This window comes from Tetrahymena thermophila, assembly GCF_000189635.1.
Source record: "Tetrahymena thermophila SB210 genomic scaffold scf_8253823, whole genome shotgun sequence".
In the NCBI taxonomy this organism is placed as follows: Eukaryota; Ciliophora; class Oligohymenophorea; order Hymenostomatida; family Tetrahymenidae; genus Tetrahymena; species Tetrahymena thermophila.
Genome location: NW_002475930.1, coordinates 1 through 18,118, shown reverse-complemented (window position 1 = coordinate 18,118; position 18,118 = coordinate 1). Strand labels below are relative to the sequence as shown.

General features: G+C 22.7%; 3 protein-coding genes across 3 annotated transcripts; 2 read left to right on the top strand and 1 right to left on the bottom strand. All coding sequences in view use genetic code 6, as the record gives it.

Moving 5' to 3' along the window:
- Window positions 1-1,060: 1,060 nt before the first annotated feature.
- TTHERM_000676913 (hypothetical protein) lies at window positions 1,061-3,098 on the top strand (the record flags this gene model as incomplete). The annotated part of the gene is made up of 4 exons (XM_012801013.1): window positions 1,061-1,309; window positions 1,643-1,941; window positions 2,023-2,725; window positions 2,841-3,098. The coding sequence occupies 4 exons, from the start codon at window positions 1,061-1,063 to the stop codon at window positions 3,096-3,098; spliced, it is 1,509 nt and encodes a 502-aa protein (XP_012656467.1).
- Window positions 3,099-4,594: 1,496 nt separating this feature from the next.
- On the top strand, window positions 4,595-11,901 carry TTHERM_00676910 (transmembrane protein, putative; the record flags this gene model as incomplete). Its single annotated transcript, XM_001027766.2, has 3 exons — window positions 4,595-7,289; window positions 7,353-8,774; window positions 9,005-11,901. 3 exons carry the CDS (start codon window positions 4,595-4,597, stop codon window positions 11,899-11,901), a joined length of 7,014 nt encoding a protein of 2,337 aa, XP_001027766.2.
- An 888-nt stretch (window positions 11,902-12,789) lies between these two features.
- TTHERM_000676909 (cyclic nucleotide-binding domain protein) lies at window positions 12,790-16,464 on the bottom strand (the record flags this gene model as incomplete). The annotated part of the gene is made up of 11 exons (XM_012801012.1): window positions 12,790-12,879; window positions 13,133-13,205; window positions 13,422-13,511; window positions 13,788-13,877; window positions 14,177-14,266; window positions 14,491-14,580; window positions 14,957-15,046; window positions 15,296-15,385; window positions 15,674-15,763; window positions 16,018-16,107; window positions 16,375-16,464. Coding segments are annotated over 11 exons (972 nt in total), but the record flags the coding sequence as incomplete, so codon positions are not given.
- Between the last annotated feature and the right edge of the window lie 1,654 nt (window positions 16,465-18,118).

Sequence of the window (18,118 nt, the reverse complement as noted above, 5' to 3'; positions counted from 1 at the left end):
TTAAAAATTTTTTTGTTAAAAAATAAATTTTAGGAGTTCTATTTTTAATTTCTAATTTTAAATTAAATAAATTAATATTTATTATCAAAATAGATTTATTTCAATGTAAAAATAAATATTCAAATCATAATTTCATTTTCTTTCACAGAAAAAATAATATAAAATACTATTCAAGCAAAATAGATAGAAAATCTTTAGTCTTTTTATATAAGCATTTTGCATAGGGTAGATAAATATATATATGCTGTATTTAATAAACTTTTGGAAGGAATTTATAATTAAAAACAATAAAAAAATATTACAATTAACATCATAAAAAGGAATATTTAAAAAGTTTCAAAATTTTAAATAGTACAAGATGAAAACTTTGTTGATTGAATGAAGGTTTCTTTTGAGTAGTAATGTTTAAAATATTCGAAAAGCTAAAAAATGTAATAAATAATACCAAAAGTAAATAGAAAAGATTACTTTTTTCTTATATAAAAATAATTAGGAAAAGTAAATGCATGGTTTTTAATATATGTGAAAAGTTTTTCATTCACTATTTAGTTAATAATTGCATTCAATTTATTAGTTAACTAGCTAGATAATAATCATTAATTTTATTTCCTAATTAAACTCATTCTAAATTTAAGAATTTTATACACTAAATATCAATATTTTATTGAAATTAAGATTATGAATATAAATTACTTTTGTTAATTTATTGTATTTTTTATAACAGGGTTTGCAGCCTTTTCTAAAGCATAGCTATAGTAAGGTACCATTTATGTCGCTTTGATGCATTTATTTTATCGGAATATCTTTATTTAAAATAGAATTCACAGAAACAATCAATAAATAATCATCCAATCCATATTGCGAGTAATGGAATTCGAGCTAGGAGTGTATAAAGTGTATAAAAAATTTTGAATTTTCAGTAAATAATACATGCACTTCAACATGTATTTAGGGGACTTACTTCTAAAAGAGCTCTTAATCCTGTGTAGCAGTATGTGATCCAAATTATGACAGCTAGTTGCTGTATGGAACTTGCGAGAGGATATTAGACTGTCAAATAATGTAGTCTTTTGGGAATAATTATCATAGTGATACAATTACAGGAGTGAAAGATATCAGTGATAAATACTTTATAAGCTTTGATAAGCTAAATTTCATATTTATTTGGGATAAAAATACTCTGGAGTTAGTTAGCAAGCTGAGAAGACTCCATTAATATCCAATTGACGATGTTCTTTTCATTTAATCTAAATACTTACTTTCCTGGTCTTACTGCGAGATAATTCTATGGGACATATAAGAAGGAGATGTAATTTGATCATTCATTTTGAAGTTTAAAGAACTGATAGCAATAAATATCAGATTAAATCTATTAAATTTAATAAAAAAAAAGTTTGATTTATTTACAATTAACATGTAAAAAGTAGTTTTTTGGTATAGCAATTCACCTTACAAAAGACTTAAAGAATTGCTAGATTAATTTAAAATACTAATTTTTTAGTTAAAATTATTTGAGTTAAAAAATTAAAATTTGAAAATAATTAATCAGTATTTATTTATTTTAATGTATGATTGATTATTAATGCATCATACCAAAGTTAATTATATATATATTTGCTAACTCTTTTTAATTTAATAATAGTTTGTTTTTTAGTAGTCACTCTTAGAAGTTGGTATCTATCAGCAGTCTTCTCTTTAAGTTATTAAAGCTGATATTGTAAATTAAATATTAAATTTGAAGTTTATTTCCTTGAACAATACTTCTCTGTGCTAGTTGAATGTCTTTGTCACTCAGTCACTTATTTGTTTGGCTAAAGTGGCTACTAAGATAGAACAAATACAAAAAGTTAGTTTTTACTGGTAAATAATAGGAAATTATCAAAGCATTATTATTGTAAATTCCAGAGACGATACTGTAAAAAGTGTATTCCCTGTCAGTTCGTAATTTCACTTTATAGATAATTAGATAGAGAATTTGATTGGCTTTTATAATACAACTTATTTAATCTTTTACAATATTAGCAGTTAAACGTATTAGCAATATTTCTTAGATTAATAGTACAACTCAATAATTTTTTTACAGTAGTACAATCAGATTATTTTCAGGAATAAATATGTAACAAAAGTAGCTCAACTTAATACTGATCAATAAGATATTGTTTTTAACTAAGATTCTACATTAAGTTGTGATAGCTAGATGCAAAATTAAATATGTTCTGATTACAATTTTCTTTAATTAATATAACTCAATTAAAATTCGCAATAAATTATAATACTTGACACACCTAGGTCTCCTATAACCAACCTTTATTAACTTTATATTGGAAATTTATTTACTTACAATCCAAAGAATATGCAATTAACAAGGTATAGAGTTGCTTAAAGCTTGATCTAGACTTAATACTTATTAATTGGTAACCTTTTCGTTTAATATGCAAATACATAACTAACTGTAATGAAATATGCTGGATATAATGTTGATGATAAATATTTCCTCCAAAATATCTAAAATAGTGGTAAATCTTATCTTTAGGAGTTAAATATTGATTATATTAAGTATATTGATTCTCTTAAATAAGTTTTGGTTATATATTTTTAAAATCTCTATGTCTTTAACAGCGAGACCTTGGAACTAATATTCTCGTATCAACTTCTTAATAGTTTTTAGAACATATTCATTGACCCTAACATATTTGTTACTATTTCAAATGGATCTGGTAATTTAGTAAACATATATTAAATTCAACATTAAAATATGCTTTTGATAAAATCAATCAACTTTCCTCAATATTTTGTTCTCTAGTATGTGGATATCTCAAATAATTTATTTATTATTATAGATCAAAGTATTTGGAAAATAAATCTTTAAGATTTTACATATTCATAAACATAAATACAATTTAGTTTCAAAAAATTGTTAAAACTAAATGAAACATAAATCATCGCTTGGAATATGCAATCTGTCTATGTCATAGACAATAATTTTAATGTAGCTAAAACTTTAAATGTTACTTTAAAACCTTTGGAATCTGTTTAAAGTGTTAAGATCGATTTCCTGGCTAATAAAATAATTGTAGATTGTGGGCCAGGAACTATGAATGTATCACTCTAAGTATTTAACAGCTTATATGAACTAGAGTCTGTTCAAAGTGGTCAGCCATACTTTTCAATTTACTATATTCCTATTATTTCTTGTAATACTATATTTTTCTTTTAGTCAGGTAGAATTTTAGTATATGACTATATCACCAAATAAAATTTTAACTCATTTAGAGATAAATGCTTTTAGTAGACTTCAAATATATAAATATTTTATGATTTTCAGAAGAGATTTATAATCCTACCTTGCTTCGATTATGATCCGTCAATCATTACATTTAATGCTAATAACTAGGATTCTTTAGTTTCTAATCAGTACAGAAAAGTCTTTGATCAGGTAAGTTTAATTTAACTCTTAATTAATGATCATTTTTTTAAATTAAAATTTTTCTTACAATTACAATTTAATTTTTTCAATAAATTAATTTTATTTTGAATTAATAAATATCACTTTCTCAATAAAAATTCCTTTATATATATTTATATATATGTGGTACTCTAGAATACTACCTTTTTCTAGGCTATACACTGAAATTTAGGATATTAAGTTAAAAAGAATATTGAATCCAAAAAATTTTTGAAATTTGCATTTGCAATATTAAATATAATACCGTAATTATTTGAATATAATGAATGCTTTAATAGTTTCAATATTTATTCTAGCCTTTTAAATTATTTATTGAGAATAAAATCTTTTATAAAATAACTCAAAATTTACAGCTTAAATTCAACAGTAAAAAATGAAAATACTATTTAATAGCAATCAAAAAGTAAATCCTCATAACATTTGTTTAACCTTTACTAAAAATATATTTTCAAAAATAAATTTGAAATGTTTAAAATTCTCTGCAAAATTATATATATAAAATAAATTAAAATTGATAGAATTAATTTATTATTTTAAAAAATAATTGAATTGACTTAAAATATTTTATTTAAAAAGTAAAATTATATGAGGTTTGATATTGATATGTAAAGAAAAAAGATATTTTTATACAGTTAAAATATGCTATAGTTTGATTATAATGATCCAAACTCCATTTCATTAAACAGCCAGTCTCAGGAGAATTTGCAAAGCTATTCTTAATAATAAATTTTAATTCATTCAAGTTTTAATTTATTGTTAGTAAATCATTTATCTGTTGACAATTAAATAATACTTAGGTATTTTTGTATAAGTACGAAAGCTTTGTTATACTCTTTTTCTATTAATCAAGAAGATAGTGTGTTCAATCCTGCATGGTGGATGAATGATTAACCTGTGTCTTTTATTGTTTAGAAAAGTCAAGTTAATTTAATTAAATTTTAAAATTAAACTGTTCAAATATAAACTTTTTTCAAACCATAAAATCTTTAAACATTTTAACTTGCATAGCCTTTACAAAATAATTTAGCAGCTTTTGTAACCGAATCCAGCAGTAATAATTAATTTAATTTAATTTAATTTAATTTATTTTAATAAAAATTTTAAATATAAACAGTTATGATAATTGATATGTATTTAAATTACACATAAAAGACTTGTGAAATAATAGATTTAAAATAGTATTAAAAGAACGATATTGCATTTAATTCTAATAACCAATAAATATAGCTGTTGCTATCACATAAAAATCCATATACAGGTAAACAGCTTAATACTCTTGCTGTAGTAGATATAGGTTCTTGCACTATCAAATATTATGAAATAAGTTTAGATGATGATATCCTTTTATCAAAAAAATTATTTTCTTAAAGTATTGTCTACTTAAATTATGGAATCTATTTGTATGTTTATGATCTAGAGAGTTAACTGGGCAAATTTTTAAATGAAGGGATATTTTTTGAAGCACCGATACGTTTATATGAAAATTATTTATTTCTAATCAACCAAGGAATCTTATATATCTATTAAACAGAGCAGATTTCTATCTATAGAAATATAGATTTAAATCCTTAATCTATTTTAGATTTTTCATTTTGCTCTGAACTAAACTATCTCATAGTGCTAATACAAAACGAATTAACAATTTATGATTTTTTGTCAATGAAAAAAATAAAAGCTATTGCAGCTTATCAAAAAATAATTATGTTTACAAATAAAAACTCAAGCCAAATCTATATCATTGAAACCAATTAGTTAAATAGCAATTAAATAAGAATAATTGATTTATAGAGTCTTTAAATCACCAATCAAGTTGATCTTCCATAGAATGAGTATTATTTAAATTATTAATATGAATTAGACGAAATTTCTAATTAAGTATTTACAATCAATTACGATTTTACTTTTATGGCTATCGATTTAAGGTTAGTTTAGAATCAACTTTAACCAATTTCCCATTTATACTAATCTTTATATATTACTGGATAAGATGAATCTTAATTAAAATATATTTATTCTAAAAATGCAAACTACTTTGCTATCACTGAAGACTTAAAAACTACTGATAAGAATGATAGTATTGATGAGTACTATAATTTAGATTAACAAGGAATTCTAGCTTATATCGATTCTCTAAACAATAAATATAAATAGATTATGTATTTAAACTACACCAAATTTCATATGGTTGTAAAGAAGGTATACAATAATCACTATACACTTGTAGCTAATGATTTTTAGATTTTTTGTTTTTAAAAAGATTTAATCCTTGATACTTATACTATTTAAAGTAATTTCGGTTTATCAAACCAGCCTTATTTGCTATCGAATTAAGAAAATATTTTCATGGTAGCAAATAATACAATATTTGACATTTAATACTCTTTTGATTCGAAATAAATAATATTATATACTTTTGCTACCTTAAGCCGTAACGTCTTTCCCATCGATATAATTTCAAAAGCAAATAATACTGCAGCAATATATGCATATGAAAAAATCTTATATCTAAGTTACAGCACTAAAACCATTACCTATTAAATTGAAGGGAATGTATTTTATTATTTTCAAAAGCTTAAGCATGATATGTTTGCTGCTGTTACAGATATTAAATTATTAATTTATAGCTTGGATATCAGCGCTAGTGGAGTATATTCTTTAGTGATGAAATGTAAGATTATTAATAATGATACTTTATAGTTCTATCTGATGGGAACGAATGATCTAATTGTCTCAGAAGACTCACTGAAAAGGATAGCTCTATATTAATTTGATCAAGTCTCTTAAACTTACTTTGAATATTAATCGATTCCTTACCCCTGTTATTCTGGTAATAAATTTCTTTTATCCTCTTAGAACACAAACTACTTTGCTTTGTCTTGCAGTTTACAGACAAACATTTACAAAAATAATTAAAAGCCTCTACTGTCTTCATTGCCAACCATATTGAAAGAAACATCAAGCAATTACTATACAGTTGTAAAAACCTTCAAGGGTATCAAAATGAATTAGTTTTTGATCTTGTAATAATATATTTTTTGTACCTTACAATAAAAAATTATAATTTTAGATTTGGTTTCTTTATCAAAGATTTACGAGATTAACTTAACAAATTTTATCTTTCTGAAATTGATGTACTTAGGAGTTGATTAAACATATGATAAATTTTCAATTAAGGGAGTGCAAGATTATTAAAGGATAAACTTTAAATTTTTAATAAATAACTCTACATAGATAAATGACATTGATTAAATTTAGTTACCTCTTTGCTATATAAATATTAAATCTAACTTGACAAGAAAAGACTAAATATCACTCCTTGAAAATCTTTAAATGTATAAAAATACTCTGAATTAGTAAGTCTAAAAAATAATACTTTAAATTACTCTGATTGATAAGGTCCAACTTATTGAAGAGTTACAATCAGATGCTTACGAACTTAAAGTGTTTTAAGATGAGTCTTCTCAAAATAAAATCTAATTAACATCACTTTTTAGCATTAAAAAATAGAACATCTAATACTCTGGAGTTTCATTTTAATTTCCTGATAACTTAAATCTAACGATACAAAATAAAAAAAAGGTAGCTATTTAAAACTCCTAATTCTCAAGCAATACTTTTAATTCAGGTGTTTTTTTTTAAAACATTGATTAACTCGTAATTTCAAATATTACTATTAATGTAGAAAATATTTTAAATAAGAATATAAGCAATCAAGCCTTTATCATATTATCTAACATATCTGATGTAGTCTTTTAAAAATTTTCAGTTACTTAATTAAAAAAATTCTAGTTTCGCTATTTCTTAGTTTTTAACTAAATCATTAGTAATTTTTTCTTGAATATTTTATTTTTAAATTGATATTTTTTTTTATTATTATTTGAATTAGATTCTTTATTTATTAGTGACACAATAATAAGCAATATCTTGTGTGGGAATGAGCTATACAATTTTATATCAATAAGAGATACTAATTATCTGCAAATAGAAAAATTCAAGGCTTTTGATATTATTTCATCTTAGGGATAATATTAAAAGGCTATCTTTGATATTGAAGGAGTGCAAAATTCAATTTTAAATACTGTTTATGGAAACAACCTTTAGAATATATCTTTCTTTTTTTATACTAATAGCTACTTTTAAAAAGGTTAAAAGGTTTACCTAACTAATGATAATCTCACTTTTAAAAATATGAATATTTCTAATGCTAAATATAGAAATAGCTTATTTTGGATTTATTCTAACAATTTTTCGTTAATAGGCGAGAATAACATTTTTAGTAACATAATAAATTTAAATGCCGAAGGTGGAGTTTTTAAAATATAGGGTTCCAATGTTAATATAACAAACAGTTATTTCGCAAATAATCAAGCAGCAAAAGGCGGAGCTATTAATTTGATTAGTATTGATTATTAAGCTAGCTTTTAAAACTGTACATTTGAGAAAAATAAAGCTATGGAATTTGGAGGTGCTATCCATTTAGTAGATACTTTTTTATTCACAGAAAATACCACAATAAGGTACAACGAAGCATTAATAGGTGGAGGTATATATTATAATGGTTTTAAACCAATTAATACAGACATTTCATTTTCAAATAACGCAGAAATCTATGGTAAAAATATAGCTAGTAATCTATTATATTGCAAAACAAATATTATTTGTGACGAAAAATGTAATATAGACATTGATTCAAGTAGTACCACTATATCTAATTTTAGGAGTGGCAGTACTTTGAATTTCTTTTTTGAAATTATAGATGAGGAAAATAACTAGATAATTATTAACAAACAAAAATTGAACAATTACCCTGATGAAATTCAAAAGGAAATAGCAAAAATTAAGATTTCAGCCATAGCTGATTATTAGGATCTTATTAAACTATCTAATTAGCAAAGTATATCTTATGTAGATTATAACGAAGACACTAAATTATTTAGATTACCTAACCTTTAAGTTGTAGGAAATCCAATTAAAAATCAAAAGATAGAACTAATAAGTAGTTTTACTTAAATATAATATGGACAAAATTAAACATCAAACAACTATACTATTTATTTCAATTTTAGAAAATGTTAAACAGGAGAAAGGTAGGTCTCTATTGATAATATTATATAATGTATACCTTGTCCTAACGGATTTTATTCTTTAGTCACTACATAAAATCAATCCTCAGTGGAGTGTACAATATGCCCACCTTCGGCTTATCACTGTGAAAAAGATATAATCCTCTTAAAAGAGGGTTACTGGAGAAGCAACGAAAATACTGATAATATTTATTATTGTGTAAATAAACCATCTAACTGCAAAGGTAATTTAAAATAAGAGAAATCACTATCTTTTTTTATTTTTAGGCTAACTCAGTCTAAAAAAAAAATATAAATTAATATTTGAAATTTTAAAATTTTTTTTTTCCTAAAGAAATATAATAATTAATTATATTTTCCTTTATTAGGGGAATTTTAAATTAATTAATATTTCAATTTATATTTATCGAAATTGAATGCAAAAAATAATATTAAACATATTTAATTTAAAAAGGATCTCTAGAAGGTAATAGACTCTATTGCGATGAAGGAAAAGTTGGTCCTCTGTGTGAAAGTTGTGATATTTATGAAAAAGTATGGGATACAAAATATATGAAGTCAGGCAAATATGACTGTATCAAGTGCAATGATGTGCAAAATAAGACTTTCGTTCTTCCTATAATAGGAATATTTATTTTCATATTAGCTTATGTTGTGTTTTCAATTAACATGTCTATTAAAATGAGTAAGCAGTACTCTTATTCTTACTATTTTAGGATGAGTAGAATCCTAGTATCTAATAGGAGCTCAATGCAAGATATTTCTTCATTTTATTTTAAAATAATTCTTAATTACATTTAAATATCATTGATTACAAATAGTTACTACTTAACTTTACCTCCTATTTTATCATACTTTCCTGATATACTCTCGCTTCCTCTTTAGCACTTTTTGAATATTTTCGATTGTTAATTTAGTAAAATTGATGAGGATACTGTGTCTGTAGTTTTCTTAAGAGTTTTATGGAGCTATATCCTTCCATTCATTTTTATGCTTATAATAGTTATTGTCTATAGCATTTTATTTTGCATATAAAAATGCTTGATTAAGTACAAAGATAATAAAACTTTACAGCATTTTGCCTGCATAAATGTTACTATGAATAGCAGTAAAAAGATGATGGTCTATCATCTTTATAATGGACTATTCTTTTTACTAATTTTCATGTAGCCTAGTTAAGTTTAAATACTTCTTTCGACAATCTCATGTAAGGAAATAGATAATAAAATGTATATTGCTACAGACCTAACATTTTAATGCTATACAAACAAGCATGTCTTATATGTAGGCACAATGGTTATCCCTGGTTTACTTTTATGGATATTTGTTATTCCTTTAGTTATACTTTATTTACTTAAAAAGTAAAGCAATAGACTAGATTCTCTTTAAGTTAGATTCAGCTTCGGATTTCTTTATTAGGAATATAAATAAAAATATTACTTTTGGGAATTTGTGAAATCATATTTTAAAATAGGCATAGTGTTAATTGGTACTTTTTTAGCAGAGGCTAAGGTTGCTAAACTGATCATAATTTGCTTAGTCTTATTTGTTTATTAGTACATTACTAGCAGGGTAAAGCCATACATACTAATAAAATTAAATAAACTAGATTTTCTTTAAATCAATGTCTTAGTAGTTATTGCTCTATTTAACGCTTTCATTGAACACCCTCCCTCAGAAATATCAAAAAATTTAGTCATAGTGTTAACAATAATTATTCACAACTCTTTCCTTTTAATAAATATATTCATTGCTTTATTTTTGAAGATAGAAGCTAAGTTTAGCATGTAAGTTTTGAAGCTTAAACTTTTCCTTAAGGCAAGAATTCCTTTTTTATTCAAGTACATGGTCATCAAAAAACCTATAAACTTGTTAAGAGTAAATAAAAATTGGAAAAAAGTCATAGAATTTGTTGAGAAAATAAGTTTTAGGAATAATCTTTAAAATATTCTGGAAAAAGGACAAAAATAAATTAAAAAATCAACCTTACAAAATAATTTATAATTCAATTTTTAAGATTAAACTTTAGACTTTAGCAAATAAAACCATTCATCAAAATCAATTTCTAGTCCTTATAAAAAATCTAGTAGTATTTCTGAATTATTCTAATTTAACGGTGCAGCAAAATTTATGAAGAAGAATTCTCTAACTTCCCGTAAAAGCATTAGAAATGTTAATTCTTTAAGTGACATTAAAGAAGAAGATAGTTAATTTGATGCCTTTAAAATAGCAAGAAGCTAAAGCATCGTTTAAAGCGACTGTTTAATCAACCAACCAGATTAAATTGATTTTAAACAACCCGATTATAAAAAATAAGATCAAGTAGAATAAAATTAATATAATCAAGCAAAAAATTTTAAGAAATCAAGCATAGATAACACATCTTATATAGGCGATGAAAACCAAAAAGTCAAACATTCTTCAAAAAATCTTCTCTAGTCATAATAAGACAATAATCCATCATTTAATTCTATATAGAATTCTTAAAGTGCGACTAAAAAGAATAAAACATTGACATAAAGAGGGTTTTTGAGTAGATTTATGAATTCTCAGTCTAGACAAACTACTTAACCAGGAACACCTTCAGAATTATTGATTTCTCACCATACAAAAAAGCAAGCAGAAACACAGAATGTATAAAATAATAAAAGTATTAAATCTACTGATGATTTTATGATCTAACTATAAAGAATTGATTAAACAGTTGATAAAGAGAGAGCAAATTAATTTAGTAATATTGATTTAATAAATTCTAGAATAGCATTTTCGAATAGCAATTTTAAAAATATTTAATCTCTTGAAAATTCCCTCAATTTTAACCAAGCTGTAGGAAGCCAATCTAATTTTTGTAGCTAATAAGAAAAAATAAAAACCAAAAAAGTAAAAAATTAAATAAAATATACTTCTTCTTCATCAGAAGAATCGTTTGAAGAACAGCCAGAATAAATTAAAAATGTCAATTAATTTTAGCAAATAAATCAATTTGATTTACAAATTTCTCATTATTAAAATAAATTCAATGACTTAATTTCACCTAGCGAGTTAGTAGATAACACTATTCCATCCAAATTTTAATATTAAAATATGACATTAGATTTGTAAAAAGAATCATAAGTAAATTAACCAGAGCTTAACCCCAAAAATATTTTTATTCCAATACCAAATGTTCTATCTAAGCTCTCAATTGGAGAGAGCATTCAGCTTAATTCTAAAAGATCACTAAATAATATGTCTCCTGATATTTAGTAAATTGAGTTAATTAATTTTGAGTAAACACCAAAAAAAAAAAGTGAATAAAATAATAATGAATTAGTTAATTTTGAAGACTCTTAGTCTAGTAACAATGATTGAAAGCAAAGATCAAGCCCAATAAATAATAAATACTATGGATTTATTAAATATTCATTTTTATTTACTTTATAATTAATTAGTTTTATGTTAATTATTAAAATATATGTATGAAGTTTTAAATATTTTAGTTAATTCTTTAAAAAAAATGTTTTAGAAAATAATTTTTTAATTTTTAAGGCAATGACCAAATATTTGATTTACAAAACTGTTTTTACATTCAGAATTCAGTAATTTTTTTATTGTTTTATTTCGTAATCTATCTAACTCAAAAAAAATAAGATGAATTTATTTTTTTATTTATTTATTTAATAAATAATAGCTTATTGCTATTTGAGGCGGCATATTTTTTCTATAGCTAAGAAGCTTCTTGTAAAAAATAAATTAATTAATAATTTAATATTATTTTAATTGTTTATTTTTTTACTTTTTAATTTTAATTTTATTAAAAAGAAATTAAAAAATAAAAAAAATAATAAATCTATTTATATTTTAGGTTAAATTTTTTAATTCAAAATTTTATATATTAAGACACATTATTTTCTTTATTCAGATATTTCATATTTATTCTTCATTTTTCAAAAAATTTATTTAAAAGACAACCAATCTTTTTTATTTAAGGCACTTGCTTTTTATTTACAATTATTGTGATTTATTGATTTATTATTGGCTTTTATATTATATTAAATTAAAATAAAATACTAAAAAAATAAAATAGAATAAAATTTTTTATTAAAAACAATATTTAAAATTAATAAATAAAAAAAAATAAGCAAAATAATAAAGTAAAAGAAAATTTAATTAATAAAAAGCTAATAAGCAAATTAAAAGTGTGTTATATAATTTTATAAATAAAAATATTATAATTCAAAACAAATAAACTGTTTTTACTCAAGACTAAGTGTCAAATTTGATAGATTAGCGCAATTTGCTAAACCAGAACATAAGCTTGATGCACCTATCGAACCAATTTTATTGAAACTTTTTAAATTTAAAAAAAAATATATATTATTAATTTGTTATTTAGAAGGAAAAATATGAATTAATAATTATTAAAAGCAAATATTCAAGATAAAAACCTAAGTAAAATTAAAAAATTTAAAAGAAAAAAAAAGTAAAACAAAAAAGAAAATTAAATCAAATAAAAAGATTTATTTTAAATTATTTTTTTTAGTAAAAATAAATATCGCGATCCAAAACAAATAAACTGCTTTTACAATAGATTAAGTGTCACGTTTGAGAGATTAATGCAATTTGTTAAAGCAGAACCTAATCCTGATGCACCAATTGAACCAATTTCATTGAAACTATTTAAACATTCAAGAAAAAATATTAAATAATAAGAAATGGATTAATAAATAATAATAGAAAATGTTTAAAATAAAAAAAAAACACACATTAATAAAAAAGAAAAACAAAAGTAAATCAAATAAAAAACTAATAGACAAATTAAAAGAGTTGCATCGTTTTAAATTCATTTCTATATTTAAAATCACAATCCAAAACAAATAAATTGCTTTTACCGAAGATCAAGTGTCAAATATTAGAGATTAGTGCAATTTGCTAAATCAGAACCAAAGCATGATAAACCTTAATCATCAATTTAATTTTCACTTTTTAAATATTGAAGAAAAAATAAATAATTAATTTGTTATTTAGAAGAAAAAACGAATAAAAAATATGAAATAATAAGAAATTAATAATAAAAGAAAATATTGAAAATAAACAAATGAGTTAAATTAAGAAATATAAAAAAAAAGCACAAGTACAAAAGAAAAAAAAAAGTAAATCAAATAAAAATCTAATTAACAAATTAAAGAGTTTTATTGTTTTAAATTCATTTTTATAAATAAAAATATCACAATCCAAGACAAATAAGCTAGTTTTACCTAAAATCAAGTTTCAAGTTTTAGAGATTAGTGCAATTTACTAAAGCAGAAACTAAGCCTGATTCACCTATTGCACCTATTTAATTTTCGCTTTTTAAATATTGAAGAAAAAATATATAATTAATTTGTTATTTAGAAGGAAAAAATAAATATGAAATAATTAAAAATTAATTAATAAATAAATAAGTAAGTAATAAAAGTAAATATTGAAAATAATAAATTTGTTAAATTAAGAATGTTAGAAGGAAAAAAAAAACATAAGCACAATAAAAAAGAAAAAGAAAAGTAAATCAAATAAAAAGCTAATAAATAAATTAAAAAAGCTATATTGTTTTAAATTAAATTTTAAATAAAAATATCAAAACCAAAAACAAATAAACTATTTCTACCGTAGACCAAGTGCCAAATTTGAGAGTTTAATGCAATTTGCTAAAGAAGAACCTAAATCTGTTGCGCCCATTGCACCAATTTTATTACAACTTTTTAAATATTAAAGAAATATTAATTAATGTTTATTAGAAAAAAAAAAATAAAGAAATAATATGGAATGAATTAATAAATAATAAAAGAAAATGTTGAAAGTAAAAAAAATTAGTTAAATATAGAAGACAACAAGATAAAAAAAAAGGCAGCTATCATAAAAAAGAAAAAGATACTAAATGAATAAAAATATCACAATCCAAAAGAAATAAACTGTTTTTACTAAAGATTAAGTGTCAAATTTGAGAGATAAGTGCAATTTGCTAAAGCAGAGCCTAAGAATGATGCGCCAATTGCACCAATTTCATTGGATCTTTTTAAATATTTAATAAAAAATATATAATTAATTACCGTAGGTACTCATTTATAAGGAGGATCCAAAAATAACTTATTTGTAAATTTTACTCTTTGAAAATTATTATTTTAAAAATTTTCCCTCCTTATTCAAAACCATCTTTAAACACAATTACCTACAGTAGTTAAGTAAAAGGAAAAAAAAAGTAGCAAATGTTGAAAATAAAAAGTGGGTTAAATAAAGAAAAATAAAACAAAAAAATGCAAGAGCAATAAAAAAGAAAAAGAAAAGTAAATCAAATAAAAAGCTAATAAACAAATTAAAGAGTTTTAATGTTTTAAATTCAATTTTATAAATAAAAATATCACAACCCAAAAAAATAAACTTTATTTACTCGAGATTAAGTGTTAAATTTGAAAGATTAATGTAATTTGCTAAAGCAGAACCTAAGCCTGATAGAGCTTAATCACCAATTTAATTTTTACTTTTTAAATATTAAAGAAAAAATTAAGAAAAGATATGAAATAATAAGAATTAAATAATAAAAGCAAATGTTAAAAATAAATCAATAGTTAAATTAAGAAAGATTAAAAAAAATACACAAATACAATAAAAAAGAAAAAGAAAAGTAAATCAAATAAAAAACTAATAGAAAATTAAAAGATTTATATTCTTTTAAATTCATTTTTATAAGTAAAAATATCATAGCCCAAAAAAAATAAACTGTTTTTACTAAAGATCAAGTTTTAAATTTGAGAGATTAGTGCAATTAGCTAAAGCAGAAAATAAGGCTGATGCACCGAGTGTACCTATTTTATTGCAACTTTTTATATATTAAAGAAAAATATATAATTAGTTTATTATTAAAATAAAGAAATGATATGAAAAAAATATGAAATGAGTTAATATATAAATAATAAAAGCAAATGTTGAAAATAAAAAAATTATTTAAATTAAGAAAAATAGAAGATAAAAAAATACAAGCACAATAAAAAAAAAAAAGTAAATCAAATAAAAATTTAATCAATAAATTAAAAAAGCAAGCTAATTTGTTTTAAATTCAACTTTATAAACAGAAATATCACAACCCGAAACAAATAAACTGCATTACCAAAGATCAAGTGTCAAATTTGAGAGATTAGTGCAATTTGCTAAAGCAGAACCTAAGCATTATGCACCTATTGCACCAATTTAATTTTTACTTTTTAAATATTGAAGAAAAAATATGTAATTAATCTGTTATTTAGAAGGAAAAAACATGAAATAATAAGAAATGTATAATAAAAGCAAATTTTGGTTGAAAATAAAAAAATTAGTTAAATTAAAAAATATAGAAGAAAAAAAAAATTTTAATAAAAAAGAAAGACTAAAACAAATAAAAAAAAAGCTTTTAATAAATTAAAAAAGCTATAATGATTTAAAATTCAACTTTATAAACAAATAAACTGTTTATACAAAAGATTAAGAGTCAAATTTGAGAGAATAGTGCATTTTGCTAAAGCAGAACCTAATGCTGATGCACCCGTTGCACCAATTTCATTGGATCTTTTTAAATATTTAAGAAAAATATATAATTAGTTATTTAAAAATGAAGAAAAAATATTAAAAAATAAGAAATGAATAATAAAAGTAAATGGTAAAAATGAAAAAATGGGCTTTTTGAAGAGTAGAAGAAGAAAAAAAGTAAAATTAAAAAGAAAAAAATCAATCAATCAAAAAAAAAGCTAATAAATAAATTAAAAGAGTTTATAGTTTTAAATTCATTTTTATAAGTAAACATATCATAATCCAAAACAAATAAACTATTTTTACGAAAGATCAAGTGTCAAATTTGAGAGATTATTGCAATTTGCTAAAGCAGCACCTAAGGCTTATGCACCGATTGAACCAATTAAATTTTCACTTTTTAAATATTGAAGGAAAAAATTTTTTATTTAGAAGGAAAATCTGAAGAAAAATTATGAAATAATAAGATATGAATTAATAAATAATAAAAATGAGTTAAATTAAGAAAGATTGAATAGAAAAAAAAGAAAAAGTACAATAAAAAAGAAATAGAAAAATAAATCAAATAAAAAGCTAATAAAAGAGTTTTATTATTTTAAATTCAATTTTAAAAATAAAAATATCATAATTCAAAACAAATAAACTGTTTTATTATCAATAAAAATTTTTAGAAAGAAAAAAGGAATAAAAATATCAAATAATAAAAAATGGGTAATTAAATTAAAAAATAAAAAATTTAAAATAACTAAAAAACATTTGTAAAATAAAGTGATTGAATATTGGTGATAATTTAATAATATTTTAAATAAAATGATAGTTAAATACATAAAAATCAAAAAAAAATAATAATATTTATATATTAAATATACTTCAGATTAATATGGAGGACCTAATGAGATTAAAGTGAAGAGTTTAAAAACTTTTTATAATAGTAAAAATAAACTTAAAGTAAGCTCATAAAAAAATAAATAATTACTATTTCTAATTCGTCGTAATGTGTAATTTATTATATCATTTATTTATTTTTTTTAAATATTATTTAGAAATTTAATTAATTATAGTAGATGAAAAGAACAAATAAATTATATGAATTTATATTTTATATTTTAGTAAGAAAAATAACAAAAAAGTTATTGTAGCATCTATCATCAATTAATAAATTAAGAAAATTTAAAAAATAAAATTTAATTTAATAAATATCAAAAAAAATAATAAAATAAAAAATTAATTTCATTAATAGAGGTTCCAAACTTTGTAAAATCAAGAAATAAGTTTATTTAAACCATTACAAGAATGCTTAAAAGGACTATTAATAGATGCAAAAATGAATTTAAAATATCTAAGAATGTAAAATTGAAAAAATTCTTGGAACCTTTAATAGCAGAATTCCCAGATTTATAGAGTTGTATTAAATAATAAAGTATATTTAACCAAAATATGAAATACTATGATAATTTTAAAGTAGAAAAGTTTAATAAAACTTAATATCTAATAAATAGTTTAGATTTAATTTTTTTATGATATTATTGAACTAATTATTTATTTAGTTATAAAAAAACCCTTAATTAATTAGCTTTTATATTTTTTTTTATCACAACACATAACTACTGTCATAATCCAAGAAAAAAATATCTTTTTGATTATTTAACAGAATAAAATTATAAATTGGGGTTGGGGTTGGGGTTGGGGTTGGGGTTGGGGTTGGGGTTGGGGTTGGGGTTGGGGTTGGGGTTGGGGTTGGGGTTGGGGTTGGGGTTGGGGTTGGGGTTGGGGTTGGGGTTGGGGTTGGGGTTGGGGTTGGGGTTGGGGTTGGGGTTGGGGTTGGGGTTGGGGTTGGGGTTGGGGTTGGGGTTGGGGTTGGGGTTGGGGTTGGGGTTGGGGTTGGGGTTGGGGTTGGGGTTGGGGTTGGGGTTGGGGTTGGGGTTGGGGTTGGGGTTGGGGTTGGGGTTGGGGTTGGGGTTGGGGTTGGGGTTGGGGTTGGGGTTGGGGTTGGGGTTGGGGTTGGGGTTGGGGTTGGGGTTGGGGTTGGGGTTGGGGTTGGGGTTGGGGT